The following is a 14466-nucleotide window of genomic DNA, read 5'->3' on the forward strand; positions in this document are numbered from 1 at the left end:
GGGCAAGGCAGAGCGGGCGGGGAGGCGGCAGCGAAGCACGGACCGACCCACGGGAAGCCGGGCTGGAGGATAGGGAGAGCTCTAGATAGAGACCCCCTTCTCTTCCTCGGTGCCGCCCTGCCCGGCGCTGTCGGTGTCCTTTGCCAGCACCGAGGCCGAGAGCGGAACTCGGTGCCCGAGAGGCTGCAAGGGCCGGCTGGCCGGGGAAACGCGCACACAAAGCTGTGTGGCTGTAGAGCGAGCGAAACTGTGGGAGATTAAACTTCAAAACATGGTCAGTGTTCCCCTTTGAAAGGGGGGTGTTTGCTCTGAAGGTGCTTTTCACCTGAGCTTTAGTCCTCAGGTTTGCCATAAATTTTCCTGGTCCTGTTATTAAACACCTGCCCGACTTTCTACTTAGAGTTTGTTTATAAGGCAGCATACCGTGCTAGTTAGGGTTACACTTATGATGGGTGTCTGAAATTTCTGTGGTGTTCTATGTCTCAGGAAAAAAGCAGCGTGATATTTTTCACAATTCTTTACTTCATCTCTTCTGGAGGATGAGTGCTGAGTTTTGTTGCCCTGTTGTGCATGGATGTGAATTTAACTTCTGTTATTGCTGGCTTTTTGTTCTATTCTTTGTTATTGGTGTAGCAGCAAATTGTTGGGTGGTTGGGTTTGTTTTTGAGAGTTTACCTTTTCAAATCAGTTGTAAAACTAGTAAGTTCTATTAGAATAGAGTAGCACTGTTGTCTGTGATGTAGAAGCTCTGGAATAAGTGCAAACAACTCATAGCATAATGATGCATAGAAGTGAAGTATGCTTTGTGTGCGGTCTGAGGAACTGTAGGCAGACAATTCCTCTGTTTTCTGGGTCCTCAAGGAGGAAATAATTGAGATTAGGGTCTTTGCTTGCTGAAGTTCATCAGATAGTGCAGAAGCCATTATAAAGATGCTTGTTTAATATGACAAGAGCCAACATTTTTTACTAGACTTTCTGTAACTTCTTAATGGAAATAGTTCCACACCTTCAACAGGCTTTTAAACCTTGTCTTCATGTACACACCCAAGTCAGAGAGTGACTTTTTCAGCCTGTGTATCTTTTAGAGTAAATCTTTGTGGCCTTATTTCCTAATTCTCTTACTTTTTTTCCCTCCGCTGGGCAGGTTTGCTGTAAGTGTTGGCTACTGGGAGGACCCTTACATCCAGTATTTTGTGAGACAAGCCAAAGAAAGAAAAGCACCTGAAATCAATAGAGGCAAGTTAGCATGTGAACTTGAATGAAGACCATGCAGACATGTTCCTGGCTTGTCTTGAAGAGCACCTGACAGAACCTCCATGTACTGGGTATTATGGGGTGTAGGAAATACATAAAAGAATGAGACAAGTTTTCTTCACAGTAATAATTCCCATGCTGTATCTGATCTTTTAAATATTATTCTTTAAATCAAAACTCTTATCCTTTGGTTTCTGTGTTCTGAATGTCTCTGTGTGTCTCAGAGTGCAATAATCTTTACAAAGCAATCAAAAATGTTCATTTGACCCAGGACAGAGGGTGTTTCAGCTCAGGTCCCTGCAAAAGCATGCATATCAGAATTATTCTGCTCAGTTTGAAGTGAAACTTTACTAAAACTTATTTACCCAAGGAATCCTGTTTTTTTCAGGGCATCAGATTTTGTTAGTAATTAAAAAAAACAAATCAAAACAAAACCCCACCCTCAAGTATCTTAAAAAGAGTGCATTATTCTTCTTAAGAAACACCATTTTTTAAATAGACAAAGAGTTAACAAAGTTCCCTAAAAATCTTGGTAAGTGTTAAACATCAAGTATTATATGAAAATAATAATTAAAAATGAACTTTTTTGTTGCTGTTGTTAACAGGCTATTATGCTCGTGTTCATGGAGTCAGTTATCTGATTAAAGCTTTTCTAAAGAAGACGGAATGCAACTGTCAAATTGTTAATCTTGGTGCTGGCATGGATACCCTGTTCTGGAGATTAAAGGTAATGGTAGCTGAGACGAACGAACTTGGTTGAAGACAAAGGTTTGTGTGGACGTTTGAAGCACTCTTCGGTGAGGGCTTATCGGTGCTGCATTCTGTAGTACAGCAGAGGTGTGCAGCAGGGCTGACTGCCCTGACTGGTCTGCCTGAGTTCTCAGCTTGCTTAGAATCAGTTTAGGTATCTTTAAACCTCACTGCACAGGAGGGTGGCGGTTTTCACTGGCTTTTACCAAAAAGTGTGTGATACGAAGCTGACCTCTAGTGGGCTTTCAGGCACAGAGCTTGGACTCCACATTTTGCTGTCCTCTTTAAGCCTTAAGATTTCACTTTTTTATTCTATATTAAAATAGCAATAAGGTACTGAACTACGGGATTGTACAGGCTCTAGTCACATGTTTCTGAATTACTTACATAAATCTGAGTTTATATTTGTAAATATGTATGTCTGTATGCATGTATGTAATTCACAAAAACTCAGATTATTCAGATGTTGTATGACAGTATCATTCTGCGTGAACACACTTGTAAGTCACCTTGTCTTCCGGTTAGCATTTACATTTGTAGCTTTGGTTTCTGGAAGACAGCCCAAGGAGGCCAGTCACATTTTGCTTGGTCACAATTCATATATTGCAGTCAGTGGAAGGAGGAAAAAACAATGGATTTTTTTCTGAGATGTGAAGCTTTTTTCTTACCTGCATTCCTATGAAAACGATGTCAGTACACAGTTTTATTAACTTTCCTGTAACAGTGATTTTAAAAGCTAAAGTGGGACTCGTAATTCCAATTCTTTCTCCTTGTTGTGAAGAGCACATGTGGTATAATTAACATACAGACGATGGGACTCATTTAACTGAGCGCTTCAGTGTTCTGATTACTGGTTTAATCTACTGTTCAGAAATTCATGAGGTTGACAAGCTCGAACTAGCAGTACATATCCGTCACAAAAGGATTGCTGCATAGGGAGAAACTCCGTACAGCTTATCTATCTGGGTGTCAGATAGTGACAACGTGAAGTGAAGAGTTTTTCCCCTTTTTTGTAATAGAGGAATATTGATGCGCTTGCAGTCTTGCTGTTGGCTTGAGGACAAATTGTGGAATGTGGTCATTTTCTGTGTAAACCTGTGCAAAATGGTTCTGATTCCTTTCCTGGAAGAATATACTGAAGATGTGTGGTAAATGTCATAATAGTTTCCTATTGCTGTGCTCTTCTAGATCCTGATAATACATTGTTGGAATATATGTTCCAGTGTGTTCCAGTGATCTAGCGTCTAGGATTGCTGCATTACGCAAAATGTTAAATAATTTCCTTAATGCTTAGAGGACATTCTCATGTCTCTCAACGTTTTTGTTTTGTGTTGTTGTTTTTTCTTTTAAGCTGTGGGACATTAAGTTATATTACTGTTACAAATGCCAGTGTAAACTAAAACAAAACTGTTTAGGACTTAAGGTTATATCTTCTTGTCACATGCATGTGAAACTTGAATGTCCCTAATTCTAGGTCTTACTCCAATTCTCAGGATGAAAATCTTCTCCCTAGAAAATATTTTGAAGTCGATTTTCCAATGATAGTTGCAAGGAAAATACATAATATCAAGTAAGTATAATGCTTATGTTTAGCTATGTGAAACCAAATGTAATTCAACAAAATGTCATGAATTGAAAGTTACAATTAGTTAATCTCTCTTCTGAGAAACTCTTAGTGCTCTAGGATTTAGAATAAAAGTTTCATTATGCAGGCACGTTGTACATGTGACTGTGCAGCCACTGTTCAATTGGAGAAACTGGTATGTGGAAGCTTTAGGGAGGCAAGCAGAGTTTATTCTTAATTATGTAAAATATAAGGGGCAGGGGAAGCCTCACGATGATTAGAGGGGATTAAGTTGTCTTGTCTTACTATTGAAGACAGTGGTGAATTCCCAGACTTGCACGTACAGTTAGAGAGGTAGGATAGCTGGTACTATACATGAATATTCTGCTTAAATGAGTACATTAAGGCTTATGGAGGATACTTGAAGAGAGTATCTGGATTTCCTTTGAAAGATTACCTCAAAATTTAAGAGTCAATAAAACTCAACTTGGTACTGTCTAACTTGCAAACGTTTTTATTTCCAGTAGAGGGCAGAGGTATTATCTTGTCTGTTACAGTAAAATATACTGTAACACACACACATATATGTTAAAAAAAAAAAAACTGTAAGCATACTGTTAAACAAGCTTAACTGCTCAGAGATGCTTCTTCCCTCTTCCCACAGATCAAAACCTCCCCTGTCAAAACCAATTATGGAATCCCATTCAGGGGACTCTCTTCTAATAGGTGAGTCATCTTAAAAATAAGTCAGCAATGTATTGCAGAACTTTTAAAACTTTTCTGATCATTTTGTTCTGCTATGTGGGCAGGCTTTTAATGTTTGAAATGCTGTTTGGACAGAATTGGGAGGGAAAAGAGGCTTTTTTCTTCTCTTACAGGCTTCTGCCCATTTGTTCTGTGTTGTGTTGGAAATGTCTTCACTTGAAGTGGTTTTATTCTGCCAGAAAGTTGTTGGGTTTTTTTCTTTTTCTCTTGTGTGTAGTTAAAGTTATGTTTTCTGTAACAGAAGAAGAAAAATGCTACTGGTAGTCATGTATACTGGGTTAAAGTAGCTATTGAGTGTTTTCCTCTATCCTCTTTCTGTTTCATTAAGAGAACAAGTTTTTACATTTAGTAGAGTCTTCACAGACAAAATGCAGCCTACAAGGTCCATTCTCAGGAGCCAGTGCCATTTGTTACATTAATTTAGTTTTAAGGGGATATTAGATTTGGGTGGTGGTGTGTGGTTGTGCTGTCTTGGCTCATAGCCTCATTATGTTGGTGTCAAAATTGTAATTCAAAAACCTCTTTACTTGTGGAAAAAAACCTGGGTTCCACTGGGGAATGTTCTCAGTGCCCAAACAGCAGATACTGCACTATAGTAGCTGCTTTGGATGCTATAGGGGGAGCCGTAATTGTCTGCAGCTACGATGCCAACTAATTTGTGTTAGCAGATGTGACCCTAAAACAGAGCTAGCAGTGTTTTGTGTTCCCTGATGTGATTACATCTATAGGTGCTTTTAATAAGCACAGTTCTAGCTAAGGATCTGGAGGGCTTGAAAAGGCCCTCCAAAGAGTGAGGAAGAGTATAAAGAGTGAGGTCTGCTCATGCTGCCAGAGGCAAGGTGTAGGTGCTTTGCCCCAAGGCTCTTTCAGTGCTTCAACTTGGATCAGAGTACTACCACACACTGACTTGATTGTGCATATTTATGCATATTATGTACATTTTATTGCTGCGTATTAGAGGGTCTTAACTTACCAACCTTGTGGATTGGTAATGTACATTTGAATGGCAGAATTCTCCATTCTACATTCAGGTCTCAAAAGAGGAAAGCCCAGTGCCCCATCTCAGGAAAAGGCCTCCTAAGTACCACTTTGTTTGAGCTAGGAGACCTTCTTATAATGTATCTCTCATATACAATGAGATATGTTGCATAAGCACTGCTAAAAAGGCATTAATACAAGGTTGATCAGAAGGGTTTGATAGTATTTGTGTTACTGATCCGCTGTAGCAAAACAACTGCAAAGTTACCAAGTTGTAGCAGTGTATTGCAATCAAAAGCTACTAATTAGCAAGTGACAGTAGTAGTCACCAGCAATTAACATATCACAGGTTGAATGTATTGGAATGGCTTATTTCTCTAAAGCTGTTTCTCTTGGTCTTTCTCAGTGCTGGGTTTTCAATGCTTTATAGTAGCCATTTTACTGTAACCAGGCTGATGTAGGCCCTACCACATGGAGATCTTTGGGATGTAGCATAATGTCCAGATATTTGGAGATAGTGGAAGTCTGTTGTGGAATCACAGTTTGAACTGGCACTCTATAACCACAGGTCAGTTTGAGTGAGGTCCATTTGGGAATTCTCATTTTAGGACATACTAATGGAACTGCTTCATATGGAAGTGCCACCAGAAGAGGCTGTGGACTAAGTAGACAAATCAAACAGTCAGATGAATATAGAGATCTCTTACACATCTAAAGGAACTTGACAATGAATTCGCTCAGCTACTAACTGGTATATACCCTCTCATTTTAAAACTGTCTTAGCACCTGAGAACTGGAGGGTGGCGGCTGTGACTCAAATGGGCTCCAGGAGAAATCCAGGGAACTACAAGCCAGTAGGACTGATGTGTCTACTGGACAAATTAGTAGAAACTAACAGACAGACTTAGTGGAACACAGGAATAATATAATGTGTTGAGAAAGAGTCAGCATGGCTTTTGTAAAGGTAAGTTATGCCTCACAAACCTATTGGAGTTCTCTATAGGAGTCCACAGATATATTGGAAAAGGACATCCAATTAATACAGTGCTTGAATTTAAAAAATGTGTTTTGACAGTGTCCCTTACCAAAGCTTGCCAAAGAAATTGTGTGGTTGTTGTGAGGGGAAGGAAGCACTCTCGTATGGATAAAGAGCTGGGGATGGAGGGTAGACATATGTTGTTAATTTTCATTATGGAGGGAGATGGAGGTCTGTGCTTAAGGATATGTTGTTGTTCAACACTAAGAAATGATTGGGAAAATAGAGTGACTAGTAAATGGCAGTTTGTTGGCAAGTCCAAACTCTTCAGAGTGATGAAGAACTGCAGAAGAATCTTGTGAAATTAGTGACTTGGTGACAAATTCAATGCGGATTAATATAAAGTGATGCACATGGGTGCGAAAAGTAGTTTGTGCCTCACATGTCAATTATAGGCTGCTGGCTGATTATTGCTGCCAGCATACAAGATCTGGGTATTATAATAAATAGATAGATGAAAACACTGGCTCGGTAATGGTCCAGAAATCCAACTCAAATTTAAGGACTCTTAGAAAAAAGTTAGAAAACAACAATAGGTGCCAGCATGAAGTAGTAGGCATTTGCCCTCACTTTGTCTTCTAGCTAGGTAGCTGCTGTTGGCATCTGAGAGAGGCAGGATACCATACTAGAGGGACCTTTGGTCTGGCCTGATACAGCTGTTAGGCTAAGGCAATGTTGTGGGAATACCCCCTGTCACAGGGATTGTAGTGGGGCATAATGAAGCAGCATTTCCAGGGAGTGAAATGTTACTAATTTTTGTGGTTTTCAGGGTGGGGATATGGACCAGGATTTTAGAATCTTGAGGAGGGAGGTTGTCCTGTCCTGTGTCATCCCCCCCTCCAAACCTGTTCCACCCTTCTGTCTCATGTATACCAGGAATAATTTGTTTAGGTGCTTTGGAATTTGATTTTTGAGTTGTTGTGATATTGATTGACTTGACTCTTGTTCTCGTACTGCTTTTCTTCTCACACTAGATGTTTTCATTTCATGAAGCTGGTGCTAATAGACAACTTTCTCAGCTTTAGGGCAACATCTGCTTTCTCCTTGCCCTTTAGACAAAGCAATGGCAGCATGGCTTGCAATTCAAGTATAGATACGTGGTGGCCTTTGCCTTGAACGCAGCAAGGTGACACTTGTCATTGAACAGCTTTGTTGTTTCCTAGGGAATGTTGGGTCTCCAGGGGAAAGCAGTGAATTTGTGCAGTAATTTGACATTGCTGTGGCAGTATCAGGCTAAATTGCTTTCAAAGTTCAGTGGTGCTATCTGGTTTATGATGCAGTTGCTAATGTTGAAAAGTTAGTACTCCACCTTTGCTACCTTGCAAGTGCAAATTACACTTCAGTGAACTATTACCTTTCAGTGCCACTCATAAGGTTTTCATCCCTGTCTAGTCCAGTGTTGGGAGTTGCTTGTTTTAACTTCCTTTTCCCCTGTGTTGCTAAATGTAGTTGTGACCCAATGCAGACGTGTTGCTGTCTTGGTGACATGTGTGTCTTGCGTTGGGGATGATCCTGCGTTTGCAAGACAAACTAAATTTCTTTGTGTTTTGACACGCACCCTGTTCTGATGTTGTAGTTAATAAACAACCTGAGTGAGACCAATACTATATGGTGCCTGTGAGCCTGCAGAATAGGTTGTATGGGCTGGTCGTTTGTAAAGCTGCCAAAGATACCTGAGGATGAAAATCCTAATGAAATCAGTTTGAGTCAACAGTATCCTGCATGCTGTCTCTTGGAAGACCTCCAGAAAATTGTTTCACTAATCTGAGAAAAGAGTAAGAAAAGAAAACTCTGAATTCTTGTAGCAGAGGAAACACTGAGCTTTTTGCGCCTGTGATTCTGTAATGCTGCTTCAGCAGATGGATTAAGGTAGCAGGTGAGTGCCACCATAAAACAGAGCATTTACTTGCTGGTAGCATGTATCTGTGAAGAAAAATTTTATTGCAGTGAGGTCAAAAGGCAGCTTTGAATCACTTGTATTGTTTCTCCTGTGCCAGAATTCATGGAATATATACATACAAGTGGTATGATCAGAGCAAAACGTTCTCCATTGCATTATGCATGGATAACAGAAGCATGCACCTAGGCTGAGAGAGTCAGCGTTGGGGAAATGGAGGGGGTTGGTTTCTTTCTCTCCTTCCCTCTCCCCTCCCTTGTATTTCTCAAATGAAATCTGAATCTGGTATTTCTCAAACCTTCATTTCAGACAGGTACAAGAGAGAAACTTTGTACTCATACTCAGCATATTCAGTTTTGTATCACAAAGAAAACCATAAGGTAGCTCCGGGCTGTAGGAAAGAACATCATGACTGAAAAACTTTGCTAAAAACCAACATGGAATACTGGCCTCTGGATGGGAATTAGTGCTTGGAATATGGGATTTTCAATGGATTAAGCCACCAAATGTTGCTGGCTATGCAAGCATTAGGACAGCTGGCCTGAATCACAACAAGGTGGCCCTATTTATTTGAAAACTGCCACCGACTTGCGTGTTAGTGCAGCATGGGTGGTGTTCCCCAGCCTGGCCAGGAGGGAAGGCAGCAGCGCTCCTGGCAGCGGCAGAGATCTGCTGGAGCATGCAGGGCTCTCGTCTGTGGGGAGGTCACTGTGGCAGACGCTGTTGGAAGAGTGAGATTACAGTAAGAAAAAAAGTAGAGTTTTTTTAAACACCAATAAAATTGATTCAGTTAAAAGAAACTTCTTGTTCATAAGAAGAAATCCATGGAGACCATGTGACTGTGCTACCGAGCTGAAACTTGCTTTTCTGTTTCCAGCTGCTCTGTAGATAGGCAGGTATTGTAAAGTACATTTGCACCAACACTGCTCAGTCAGGGTGGCAGCATATTTGCAAATTTTCATACTTAGAGCATCAAACTCTGCAATAAAGTAGAAATTGGTGCCAGACCATCAACTAGCAGCACATTATTTTCTGGGGTGTTTATGGCCATACTTTGACTTTTAGCCTTCAGGCTGGGAACAGTGGCAATTCCAGCTATCATCAGCTGCCGCTGCTTTGCAGTGTCTGCTATCTAAGTGTGAGGTGATGGAGCAGGTGTCAGTCTGATTTTACAATTTTGAAGTTGTTTACCTAGTTAAGTAAGATCTCTTCGTCCCTTTGACTTTATATCTAAGAGGACTTTTTAATGCCATATATACACCAAAGGTGGAAGCTAGCGGAAAATGTTACAGGGAAGTTTGGAAGAGGCTTAGCTTAAACTCTTTCCTCTTGCCTTTTTTCCTTTTGCCTCTCTTTTTGCATTTTAAAATTTACCAGTGTAAAATTCTTATTTTTCCCTAAGATTTCCTTCAAGATAAAAGTATTGATCATAAATGTGGAAATACATGAATTATGGTGATATTTAAATGAATTATGGAGATATTTAATGAGGTGTTTTCACATTGGTTTAAAATGTGCAATTTTAGCAATTGTATCAGCTTGTGTATAATGTGTGTGCAGCTCTGCCTCGGTACTATCTGTGGTTGTGTTTGCCAACAACCATCAACGGAGAGTCAAGGGAAGTTGGCAGGAAAATGTGTGGAGGAGCACGTGCATTCTGTTTGAATGGACCAAAGAAGGAGGACCAGGCAGCCTGGGTACTGGAAATGGGAGTAAAGTGATTGCATTTGCAGTAAAAAACAACCCATTCCTAGTCAGCTTTCTTGGCCTTTTAAAAGTTTCTGCTGCAAGAACTCCTGTATTCAGGCACTAAGTATACCTGGCTTTAAGGTTTAACGAATATTTCCACTGAGCCAAATCACCCTTCAAGAAACCTGTTCTAGTTTGGTGTTTGGTTTTTTTCCAGCAGATAGCTTGGAATAACCAGGCTATAGCTATATGACTGTTTATTTTCACTTGTCCACAACCCACATCTCCGAAAACAACTTGGGCTGAGCTGCACTGCGGATCACCCAGGTTGCTTCCTTTGGCCATCCCCTCTCCCACCATGTCAAGGCTTAACAGGAATTGTGGGATTTGTTCATGCATATACATACAAGCTTATTAAAAACAACGTTAGTAGTTTTGATTGCTGAAATTTGAACCATCATGAAGGACAGTTTTCTAACATATGGTTTGAGAGGTTTTGCTCTTTCCTGCTCTTCAGTGATAGTAATGCTTGAATCAACATGGTGTGAGCATTTATTCTCACCTCTGGTGAAGTGTTTGTACTACTTCCAATACAGATCACTTAAAAATTTTTATAGTTTATTTCTGGTTATAATTAACATACCAGTATGTCCAAGTCAATGAAGCTGGACAAGAAGATTGCATTCATTTCATACTAATTGTGGTGACTGACGCTTACTGAGCTGTATCTCCGGACACCAAACCAATGACTATATAAATACTTTCCCATGTGTGGTGGGGTTTTTTGTGTGGCTTTTTTTGATGCCATTATCATGGCCTTGATATAATAACTTAAATAGAAGGGTGTGGGAAGTAGTAAAGCTATTACAGAATATGCACATGGGAAAAATCCTTGACTCAAAATGTTGAATCATTTGCCGCACAACTTCCCCCCGCCCCGTAAGTCTCTGCATGAACTGTTCTGGTTTCTCTATCTGTTCAGAAATCTTGCTGCAAAGACAACTATTGTCACTTGTTAGTGCCATTTTCAAACAGTTGGTCACTTGAAAACTACATGGAGGTGCATCTTCCAGAATGTTTGAAGCACTGTTTAATTCAATAAATTGCCTCTTCAAAATTTTTTTTCCTCTCCTGAAATGGAAAACCCCTTTCGTCTTGTCTCTTCGGCCACTTGGCTTTTCTTTCTCTCTTCACCTAGCTCTTGACATCTGCTCCTGTACTACCGTTCGGGAGCTGTGTCTGTCCGCAGCGGGATCCCAAATGGAGCTGTGCCAGAGCTTGCTACTGCAGACGGATATTGACTGGCCATTACACGGCCACTTTAAACTCTCACTCTTAAGTTTTTTCACTGTTTAGCTTACTTATTTTACTGCTTGCTCAGTTGTACTCATGTGGTAAGAGGGGAAAATTATGTGCTGTTCTGTCCTCGCGACTTCACTCTAGTAAAGCTAAAGCGTGAAAGAGCAATGTGATATATTCCTGCCGAACTTTACATCTTTAAGTGGGTTTGATACTGCACTTGTAAAATGCTTTCTGTGGGGACTGGGCTCATCTAGTTGAATTGATTACAACTGGTTGTCAGAACTATTGATAGCAAAATGCTCATGTTGCTGCTGGCTTCCGTACAGTTTTGCTAGTATGGCACAGTGTCTTTTGACTTTAGTATTAGTTCCTCCTTCACATTGGAAAGCATTTACAGGAGCTTGCTGCCTGTTGTATCCCAGGGTGAATATTTGTTTTTCAGAATACCCTTTCTAATTTGACTCTACACTTAAATACCATTGCTAATTCATACAAAAAGGCTAAATGATCATGTTTTTTGGCCCCCAAGTCTGTGTCTGATACCCACATATATTATATAGCTATATCTATTGTTAATTTATATAGCTATATCTATTGTTAATATGTGGAAATTCATTACTTTTAACTTAGTTTTTCAGAAATTTATATACTTTTTTTTTTTTTAAATGTAGTTCCCTATGTACATACGTTGGGTCATCTAAAAAGGCTCTACAAACAAAACAAAAACGCCTGCCTTTAATCTTCACATTTTTCTTCCCTGCATTCGTTGAAACCATGGTAACGGATGGGATAACCTCTCTGCATTATAGTGGCTGCAGAGTGAAAGATTAGGCTTGTTGCAGAGTCTGATGCTAATATATCACCATCTGTAAACCACAACAATCAAGTATAAAGGAAATGAATGTTTTAAAAAGAAGAGTTTGCTGTTAATTGTTAGGTATAACAGATCAAACTTTGACTTCAAATTCATATGTTCCTGTGTATTTTTTTTAATTTATAGTTTCAGCACCCGTCTTATTTGTTAACTGTTAGTCTCAAAATTTTAAACTTGCAGATTCTCACAGCCTAGACTCCACCCGGTATTCCATAGTAGGAGCAGATCTTCGTTTCTCATCAGATCTGGAGGAAAAGCTAAAGAAACATAACCTGGATATACAGTAAGATTATTTTATTTTTAAACTATTTTTTTGATGAGGGCTTGTGGAAGCGTACCGGTGAGAGTAAAGTCAGGCTTGGGCATACAGCATCTGGATCCAGTGCTCGTTATGCTGTTTCTATGGTTACCTTTTCCCGAGCCCTTTGAGCAGAAGGAATTGTTCAGACACCTCCTGCAGCCTCACTGAGCCGAGCAGGCTGGCGTTGCCGTGACTGCTTGGTAGTTCCCAGTCTGAAGCAAGGTCGTTCCTTGCATAGTCTGTTCTGCAAACTGCATTTTCGTCCTTCCTGAGAAGATCAAACACTACAGAACTATTTGCTTCTTAAAATGCTGGGGGGAATGATGTCTGGCTTTCTGTGAATGTGTTTCTGGTGGTTGGTTCTCTTCGGGGTATTAGTTAAAGCTCTTGTTGCAGGGCAGGCAGCTGTAGTTCCTTCTTGCTCCCCCCCAGCCCTTGCTGTGGAGGGAGTGAGTTCTCACGGCAGCCCTTTTCTGCCTCAGAGCTCATGAGTTTTCTTTCTCTACTTCATGAATTTAGCTCTTTTAGGGATTTCTAAAAGAGTTACCCCTTGCTTGAATTTGCTTGAGATTTAGTTAATAGAATTGTAAGTTATTCAAGGGGAATCTCTAAACTAGAGATGTATCAAATGTCATAAGTTGCTTTTTTAAGAGTTGGTTCCGTTGCATTTAGTTTTAATGCTGACTGATGGGCAGTACCTAGATCAGTGAACATCTTCCACCACTATTGTAATGGCTGTATGAGTCAAGATTTCTGGGAGCTTAGCTGGTAAAATGAAGAATAATTCTGTCAATGTTAAATTATTTCAGAGTTTTATCTTTGTAATTATTTTCTATTGCCTCCATTTAAAACCCCAGTTGTTCCCTAGACCTTCTGGTAAAGTGATTGCCATGGAGTCCTTTGAGAACTTAACTCCAGAAGCTGATATCTGGGATTTTATTGTTCAAGCGTTAGGCTTCTGGAGGGGGGCAGGATTTAAGGTTTTAGAGTGGATGATGGACATACCTTTCAAATACAAGATATATAAATAGCGGCTATCTGGCTGGGTGGGAGAGAGCATATGGGTAAGCAGAATGCATCAAATTGCCATTTAAATCTTTACACTTCCATCTTCTGAAATCTCGCCTTGCTTGCCTACATTGCTGCTCCTTGTGGAATTTCTCCTGCTTCTAGTGACTTTTCTTTTTCCTGTTCATTCTAGCGATTAAAAGAAAACCCCATAATTCTAAGGAAAATTACTTGTGTAGATGTCTTTTTTTTTTTTTTTGGTGGATGGAGGGGGAAGAGGCAATGTGCAAACTATAGATTGCATTTTGTTAGATAATAATCTGAAGCTTGTTTTACAGATCTTGAACAAATTTGTCTAATTAAAATTCTTAGAACTTTTTTTAAAGAGGAAACTTTTTTTTTCAATTTGTATTTTACTCCTAATTTTGCGGATTGTGTATATAGGGTACAATTCTTCTGCAAAGTGAATGTTACATGCACTTCAGTTCATGTTCTCACAGTTCAGAGAAGACTTGCAGAATACACGTTCTTCTGTGTTCATTCTATGGCTGACTTAGGGGAGATTGTCTTGTATCTCTCTTTTGTAACCATGGGAGTCCCCTGTCGCCTGCCAGAAAACCCAGTTCTAGTCAACTTGATGAAGTGATTTCATTCAGTCTTAAATGTCTAGTTCATAAAAAGTGGAGATCTTTTAAGAATTTTGGGGGACATGAAATTACTTGGTTGCTAATAATTCTTTATAGATTTTTTTTTTTCTTGTTCTTTTGCTAGAAACAGTTCTCTTGTTTTTTTGCTTTAAAGTTTGCCAACGCTTCTGGTAGCGGAGTGTGTGCTGGTTTACATGACACCGCAGCAATCTGCAAATCTTTTAAAGTGGGCAGCAAGCACTTTTCCGGTGGCGATGTTTATAAATTATGAGCAGGTAAAACAAAAGTGGCATTTTTAGACCTGCATTATTGTCATAAAAATTGCTTTCAAAAGTGGGAGTTCTGCCTGTAAAATAAAAGTAGGCCATATCCTTTTACATAGACAACAGTTCCTGCTGCAT

General features: G+C 39.9%; 1 protein-coding gene across 1 annotated transcript in view; it reads left to right on the forward strand.

Moving 5' to 3' along the window:
• Positions 1-1144: 1144 nt before the first annotated feature.
• Positions 1145-14466, forward strand: part of LCMT1 (leucine carboxyl methyltransferase 1) — a gene marked incomplete at its 5' end in the record, with an annotated part of 18834 nt that continues 5512 nt past the window's right edge. The window contains 6 exons of the mRNA XM_010294565.1: positions 1145-1236; positions 1860-1981; positions 3498-3574; positions 4233-4294; positions 12290-12392; positions 14220-14340. Of these exons, the coding sequence (XP_010292867.1) occupies positions 1145-1236; positions 1860-1981; positions 3498-3574; positions 4233-4294; positions 12290-12392; positions 14220-14340 (577 nt within the window). The remainder of the gene's footprint in view (positions 1237-1859; positions 1982-3497; positions 3575-4232; positions 4295-12289; positions 12393-14219; positions 14341-14466) is intronic.

The sequence above is a fragment of the Phaethon lepturus genome, unplaced genomic scaffold, assembly GCF_000687285.1.
Source record: "Phaethon lepturus isolate BGI_N335 unplaced genomic scaffold, ASM68728v1 scaffold36499, whole genome shotgun sequence".
NCBI classification, from domain to species: domain Eukaryota; kingdom Metazoa; phylum Chordata; class Aves; order Phaethontiformes; family Phaethontidae; genus Phaethon; species Phaethon lepturus.